The sequence below is a fragment of the Anneissia japonica genome, unplaced genomic scaffold, assembly GCF_011630105.1.
Source record: "Anneissia japonica isolate Jap-2015-1 unplaced genomic scaffold, ASM1163010v1 scaffold1005_len2656397_cov198, whole genome shotgun sequence".
Lineage (NCBI taxonomy): Eukaryota > Metazoa > Echinodermata > Crinoidea > Comatulida > Comatulidae > Anneissia > Anneissia japonica.
This window is the reverse complement of record NW_022683792.1, coordinates 289,852-298,343: the sequence shown is the minus strand read 5'-3', so window position 1 is coordinate 298,343 and position 8,492 is coordinate 289,852. Positions and strand designations below refer to the sequence as shown.

General features: G+C 32.5%; 1 protein-coding gene across 1 annotated transcript; it reads right to left on the bottom strand.

Moving 5' to 3' along the window:
• Window positions 1–745: 745 nt before the first annotated feature.
• Window positions 746–4,868, bottom strand: LOC117101432 (multiple myeloma tumor-associated protein 2 homolog). Its single transcript, XM_033241413.1, has 5 exons — window positions 4,643–4,868; window positions 3,472–3,619; window positions 2,934–2,982; window positions 2,612–2,676; window positions 746–1,296 (listed from the first exon to the last, which is right to left on the bottom strand). The coding sequence occupies exons 1-5, from the start codon at window positions 4,734–4,736 to the stop codon at window positions 879–881; spliced, it is 774 nt and encodes a 257-aa protein (XP_033097304.1). The 5' UTR covers window positions 4,737–4,868; the 3' UTR covers window positions 746–878.
• Window positions 4,869–8,492: the final 3,624 nt, after the last annotated feature.

The following is an 8,492-nucleotide window of genomic DNA, read 5'->3' as shown; positions in this document are numbered from 1 at the left end:
AATATAGATGTGCATCAGATACAGATATCTATATATTTAATCTTGATGAGATATACAGTACCAGTATTACCAGTCTTGTTTTCACGTTAAACGTTATAACAGACGTATATAACTATATATATAAATATAACGGACGTATATATATATATATATATATATATATATTTAGTGAGTTATATATATATATATATTATATATATATATATTTAATCTTGATGAGATATACAGTACCAGTATTACCAGTCTTGTTTTCACGTTAAACGTTATAACAGACGTATATAACTATATATATAAATATAACGGACGTATATATATATATATATATATATATATATTTAGTGAGTTATATATATATATATATTATATATATATATATTTAATCTTGATGAGATATACAGTACCAGTATTACCAGTCTTGTTTTCACGTTAAACGTTATAACAGACGTATATAACTATATATATAAATATAACGGACGTATATATATATATATATATATATATATATTTAGTGAGTTATATATATATATATTATATATATATATATATTTAATCTTGATGAGATATACAGTACCAGTATTACCAGTCTTGTTTTCACGTTAAACCAATCATTAAAAATAATATTTTTCCTTATCATCTGATTAAGGGAATAAAAAAATCACACTATCAAAAACATAAAATGTTATAGTTTTATAAAAATCAAAATTTACATTCTTGAGTGGCAATTCCAAATGTTATATAGGCCTGATGAAATCAAGAAATTTATAATCTGTGATTAGCTGTAGTGCAGCTTGTAAAGTCACTTCCACCCCTTGCTGACTGTTAAAGTGCAGTATAACGGAACATGACCTACCAAATGAATGAAACTTTGTTATTTTCCCCTACTTTCTTCTCTTGTTCTTTTTTCGCTTCTTAAACTCTCTCTCTGATGAGGAGGATTCATCACTGTCTGTCATTGCCCTTTTTAATGTTTTATGTTTGCCATCACTATGATGTTTTCTGTAGTGATTGTCTTCTTTATGGTGTTTCATAGCTCGATCTTTAACATCCCGACTATCCCTCTTACCATCTTGTGTATATTCTGTTCTAATTGGTCTGTGTTTCAATCTCTCTGTTTCACCATGATCACTGTAGTTTATTTTCTTTTTATCCTTTCTTTTGCTTTCATCCTCTGGAGTATCATAATGTCTGTGTTTATTATATTTCTTTACTTTCGATCTTTTTTGCTCCTCTTCAGATGAATAATTATTGCTCCTTTCTTTTCTTTCTTTTTTCTTCTTTTTCTTCTTTTTCTTTGAACTATAACATAAACAAAATCTAGATCAAAACTATTCTGCAATGTCTTATTTAAATATATTATTATATATAATTATTTATTTAATTTTATTAATTAAATGGTTCAGCAAAAATAACCTAGCTTTTAAGATTAATGCTAAATTATAACTTTTAATTTATATTAATATTTATGTTACTTCAAAATGAACAAGTTATAAATTAATGTAAAATAATTTAATTAGGAAATTAAATTACTAAAGTACATTTTATATATTCATTTTCTGGAATGAAGGTAGTTTCCCTGGTCATATTTTCTTCTACTTAGTAACATACTGTAGTAATCAATCAATCAATCAATCGATCAATCAATCACCAATCAAAGCAGTAAATTACAGACTGGCAGTACTAGTATAATATTTACAGTTTCAACACTGCAGTCTGTACTGTAATCAATAAACTTTTTGCAAATAATTTCTTAGCATGGTATTTTCCTTATTTATTTTATGCTTGAACTTATTCTTGTTTTTTTTTTGTTGTGAATTACTAAAACTAATAGTTGTCTTTCTTTATTGACGTTACTAATGTATAAATTTAAATTAATAGTTTATTTAGGGTGAATAGTTTTCAATTACTGTATTGTACTCAGAAAAGAAAAATGATGTTTAATATTAAATGTATTTGACCACCAATAAAGAAAAACTGAAACAATAAACATGAAGACATGATTACACTATTATGTATACTTTGTATTCTAAATACTTTGGTTAAATTATTAAATAAACCTTATTGGTTTATTGTATAGAATTTCTATTGAAAGTTCCAAATTACTGGATGAATCACATTCATTAGGCATAATGAAATAAATAAATATACAGTTCTCCCTCCAACTAAAGACCACTTTTGGGATCAGGGTTTCCATGGTCTTTAGCAACTTTGGTCTCTAATTAAAATAAAGGTTTCACTCCAATTAAAGACCACTTTGGGACTGGGGTTTCCATGGTTTTTAGCAGCATTGATCTCTAATACAAGTTTCCCTCCAAATTAAGATCACTTTCAGGACTGGAGTTTTCATGGTATTTAGCTGCTTTGGTATCTAATTACAATAATAAAGATAAAAGACATTTGTTAATTTGGAACCACAGAAAAGTGGTCTTCAATTAAAAGTGGTCATTAATTTGAAAGGTAATTAATTAGAGGATGATCTGTAATAAACATAAAAGAAACTTGTTATTTTGGAAACCACAGAAAAGTGGTCTTAAATTGGAGGTGGCCTTTAATTGGTGGTGGTCTTTAATGGGAGGCATCTTTAGTTAGGGGGAGACCTGCAATTGTTCTTTACCTCTGTTTGCCTTCAGAAGACTCCTTGTTCAATTTGTGTTCATGCTGTGGCTTGTAAGCACATTGCTATAAAGCAACAAACAAAATAATTTGATATTATTCACTAATTGTGATAATTATTATTCACGAGAAAATATAACAATCATTTTAAACAACATATAGGTAAAATAAAAAAAATGAATTTTAATTAAGTCCTTATGTTAAAAAAAATAGTGAAAAAAGCTAAATAATTATTATGACAAATAGTGATATAACAGCAATTACCGGTATATCATCTGGATTATACTTAAATACAATAATTTAGTAAATAAAAATGTACCTACTTTGGCAGTATTGGATTCATTGTTGCTAGTCTTGGGTGGCATTTGCCCACTGAAAGTAAGTACAGTAAGCAATAATTATATCAAACCAACCACATAAATGGGTCAGCCTAAATATTGATGTTTCTTTGAGAAAAATATCCATTTTATTTTTTTTTACTGGCATGTAGAATTTCGAACTAACCAACTTGTTGAGTAGAACACAAGAGTTTTCCCAGTGAAATTTCCCTGTTGACTGTACAAACAAGGTAAAAAGCAATCTTTTATACAGCATAGGATTAGTGTAGTAAACAGGCATCAATGATGGTAAGCACAAGGAACAAGCTTGCATGGAATACAAACCCAAACAGCATAATACTTCCACTTAATACAACATGCAAGTGATAACCTAGGTCTCAATATTAGGCTTAAGTTGTGGAGTAGTTTGTAGTTATGAGAATCAAGGTTTGAAAGGATTTGAACACATGGGGATTGGAAGGTAAACATCTTAAACACCAAGATAGAAACAGCTCTACTACTATTTGTTCTTCCTTGTACTTACAGAGCAATCATCATTGCCTCCTTCTCTGCATTCCTGACAGAATCGAATTCCTTCTTCAGGGTGGATTGCTTGTCATTCTTATCTTTAGCATACCATGTAAGGTCCTTCCCTTCTTGCCAACGACCAACTGGGGCTTTTACAGAATGTCCTACAATAAACAATGAGTCGAAGTTCCTAATTAATCAAGTGCATAGATTTCACAACAAATATGCACCCAGTAAATTTCACTATTCTGGGAGCAAACTGCCCATGTAAAGGATACAATCCTGTTGTGTTAAAAGACAAACTTAATATTCAAAATTCAAAAACTTTTATTGGTCTATTTAAAAAAATAAAAGTATTGTATATAGAAAAAAGTGTTTGGTAGATAAAATGGTATAAAACAAATAAACAATTATTAGAGTTTAGGGCATTAACCAACTTGGACCTCAAAGCTGGTTTGTAACAATTTCAAGGTTTCTTCTATTGTCTTTGATGTATAATATTGTAATTTTTATGAATAATGAATTTCTTCTATACATTATTTTATTTTGTCATTCCATCAAAGGAAAAAAAAATTTTTTTACTGTATTACTACTAGATACTGTATTGCCTTTGTTGAGAAATTTATTATTAAAATTAGCTAACTATAATTATCATTATTAATATTTATATTATACTACATATCTTGTTGACATCTGACATAGGCCTATTCAGTCATTTTTGTATTTAACTACTTACAGAAAATTTTAGATGAATCTGTGGTCAGAAATATTGGGTAAAGACCGAGTTGGTATTTGTTGGGTGAAAATTAAGGGCCAAGTTTACAAATAGCTAAATTTGTTCATGATGGATGAGTGGGTATGGATTGAGTTTGAGTTTGCAAAGAGCCGAGTTTACTTAATTAAGAAGTTGTAGGACTGTTGAGAAGTTGTAGGAACCCCTTGTCTGTGTTGTGCCCTAATAATATATAGTCAAATTATAATGTAGTCCTTTCTAGACTTGTTCAGACTAGGTTTAGCCTCTCTGCAAAATGACCAGACTGGCCACAGACCAACCTAGCCTAGGCCTAAGCTAGGTAGTAGTAGTAGGCCTGGCCCTAGGCCTAGTAGTAGGCCAGCAGTCAGTAGGCTTTAAGAGGCTAGGCCTAAGCCTAGCCGGGAGCGCGGCGCCTGTGATCGGCAAGCCTTACCAAGATAAAATTCTCTATGCTTATCCGTCTTTACGTCATCCCACTTAAACTGATCTGATCCTCCTCTATTGCCTCCACGCGGAAAATAAAACATACCGTAGGATTAGGTGAAGCAGGCCTTGGACTATAGGAAAAAACGATATATAAAACAGCAGCTTTTTTTTTTCTCACTGCGGCAGTGCCGATAGCCTCAGCCGTAAATTACAGAAAAGTATCGTATCGTAAATTCCTATGGAGCGCCACCACACAATCGGGATCAGATCAGGATTCACAAGATGCAAGGCGTCAGTAAAGTTTGCTGTAAAAAGCCTCTCAGCACCTGAAGATTGAGGAACCTCTCATGAAACAGCCTGTAGTGCGATACAATGTTGAGTTTTTAACCTGGTGTCATTTCGATTATTTATATTATATTATTACAGTATGTATATATATGTATATATATGTATGTATATGTGGTGGTTATCACACGGCAAAGCAATGAGCAATGAATTAACAATAAAATATAAAAAAGAGACAATTATGTAGAGGGCGTAATTTTTTGTTTTATCAAAATTTAAGGAGAGATGGGATTGTATAAATCATGTGTTGTAATATCTCCGGATAGTGTTTCCGGTTTAAAATGCTACGATTTGCAAATTTGTTGATAAAATTGAAAGTCTGTTTAAAAAATCGTATTACTGCCAAAAATCCAAACAAAAATAAGTTACAGGAAAAAGGGTTATTTCTGTTTTCCAGTTTACATGTTATTTTTAGATTTGGCTTCAAATCTATATGCCAACACCCCTCCCCAACCCCCTTCCCAAAAAAGGCCTTGTATTGTTAGTTAAAAGAAAGCTATTACTGAAACCTTTTCTGAATTCTTTCAAAATAATAATTTAATTCCATATCTGGTTTTTTGCATATGTTTCATAGTTCATCTTAGTATACTTTTTGCGGGAGCAACACTGAAAATATTTTGTATCTTCTGTGGATTGAGTGTTTAGATTCTAACTTGCTATAAATTAAACATTGTTATGGGCTTGAATTTTAACTGAAATTGTGCAAATAATCCACGTACCTCTACCTTGTATAGTCATTTCTAATGTTTTTCTGTTTAAAGTAAAGGAGGTTATACCTACTACTATTGTGTTTAACGTTAAATTAAAATAAGGTACTTCCACAGATTTAGAATGATATTTACAAGAGAAAAAAATGATTTTTTAAAAATGAAATGAGAATGTTATAAATAAGGAACGACTAACGTTTTACTGTTCTTTTCCTTTTGCCTTTCCCTGACCTTCGCTCGAAATAGAGGGTGCCCAGAGAGGGACCTTCACAGATAGACACCTCAGCCCACCATGGTTGGGGCTGAGGTAAGAAAAATTAAGATTACGTTGCCTCTAGATGGTCGGAAATGGCACTCTCAGGAATTGAATATTATTTTCAGTTTTTTCTCTATTTAAAAAAAAAATAATTTTGAAATATTTACCAGGGTGGGGCTCAGCTAGTAGGATATGGTACAGGTAGTTTTTAGAATTGTAAGTATTAAAGTGTTATTTTCGGGCACCTACGGTATTTAATTACCGTACGTCGATTTTTTTTTTTTTTTTTTTTTTTTTTTTTTTTTTTTTTCTGAATTCGTAATAAAAAATAAAAAGGATTAAACGGTTACTTAAGTTTCATTTCCGGACCTCCAAAGGTATAAAATACTGAAATTTTCGCGTCACCGTCAACCACCGTGGCGTTGACAATGTGGACTACGGTATCATTTAATCAGCACACCCCCCACACCCCCAGGGCCGTAGCCACCAGTACGGTTGGTCAGGTTTCAGCCTGACTTTTTGACCGACCAGTTAAATTGATTAGGTTTTAAATAGGTAAAAAAGGCTACACTTAAAAAAAAATAAGAACCAGTAAAATTTTGCCCAAGCTCAGTGTTCTTATTTTTTGGCCGATTTCAGGCTCAAAATGTTCTTATTTTGTTATTATTTTACATACTTTTCAAACATAGAAAAGTATTATTGTACAATAGTATACTACTGTACTGCAATGTAGATAGAAATGGTCCGGGAAAATGGCCCCTGAAAAAAGGCCCCGGTAAAAATGGCCCCAGAAGAAAAGGCCAGGTAAAAATGGCGCCAAATGACAGGTACACCTTTATTGTATTGTATTATAGAGGGTACAGTGTTACATAGTCACAACTTCTGCACATATGGTGCAGATGAAAATGTTTTGGTTTTTCTATTTAAAAAAAAAAAATAGAAAACCTCATTTGACATTTTATCTCAGCCTCACTTTGTTCTTAATTTGTTCTTAATTTTTTAGCAATTTCAGCCTCAGTGTTCTTATAAAATATGATCTTATAAAAAAAAAAAACAACTTTAAATTCCACCTGTATAATGTTTAGACTCAACCTTCTCCTCTTGATATAACTCAGGAAACACAAGTCTGTGAACTCTGGGGGTGAACAGTTAATGCTAGTTCACATTATTTTCTTCCCTTTGGTGTAAGATTAATAATGATTATGATTAAGAAAATATGCATTTTTTCTTCAGTTGTAATTCAGTGTCCATGTGGGCTTGGCTTTTATAAAATTCAAGTAGGTCAGTGAGCTTTTGCGGAAAATCAGACTTAACGGTTCCCTTATACACTTGCCTAGGACTTCAATTGCATTTTAAACTACTTGACCGTGATTTGAAACCAGTGTCAGTATAATCTTAGGTAAGCAGGTGGTTAACATAAGCAAGAATTTAGTCCAATGAAACTGTTTATCATCTTGATACCTTCCGACGAAAATTGACCCTACCAACCTCACCACGGCGTCCCCACTGATCGATCTAACGTGACGCTGTTATATGGGTGTGTTATAGATTATTGAGAATGGTAATATCACCGAAAAAATCAATAAAATGACAGTTGAATGACCAACAAAGACAAGTGAAGACAATAGTTCGTCATTAGAAGTTATTTAGTATAACTTTATTCGGAAAATTAATCTCAAAATCGTGTTGCCGTCCCCGGCGTTGTCAGTGACGTCGTATGATTTGTGTGCGATTTTTAAGAATTAACAACTAAGTAAAAAAATATTTGAGAAATGTAGTAATTTGCAAATCAACCCAGAAACCCAGTAGTTTGTTGATTGTTTATTGGTAGCATCCCTGCGCTGCCAACAATAGTTTTTTGGCAGTTGCGTCCCCGGTGACATCGTGAGGGCATGGTGAAGGCTGGTCACGATTTGGTGGCACATCGATTGAGTATTTTCATTCATCTGGCCATGTAAGTCAGTGGCGTATCTAGATGTCTTGAAATGGGGGCTGATGGAGGGGAGGCGGGGGCTCCGATGATCAGTTGAGGGGGCGCTAATTCGCAAAATAAGATGATTTTAGGTGATTTTATACTACTTGACCGTGATTTGAAACCAGTATCAGCGTAATCTTAGGATAAGCAGGTGGTTAACATAAGCAAGAATTTAGACCAATGAAACTGTTTATCATCTTGATACCTTCCAACGAAAATTGATCCTACCAGCGTCACCACGGCGTCCCCACGGATCGATCTAACGTGACGTTGTTGTGTGGGTGTATGGATTATTGAGAATGGTAATATCACCGAAAAAATAGATAAAATAACAGTTGAATGACCAACAAAGACAACTGAAGACAATAGTTCGTCATTAGAAGTTATTTAGTATAACCTTATTCGAAAAATTAATCTCAAAATCGAGTTGCCGTCCCTGGCGTTGTCAGTGACGTCGTATGGTCTGTGTGCGATTTTTACCGATTAACCCCTAAGTAAAAAAATAGTTGAGCCATGTAGTACCTCGCAAATCAACCCAAAAACACGGTAGTTTGTTGATTGTTTATTGGTAGCG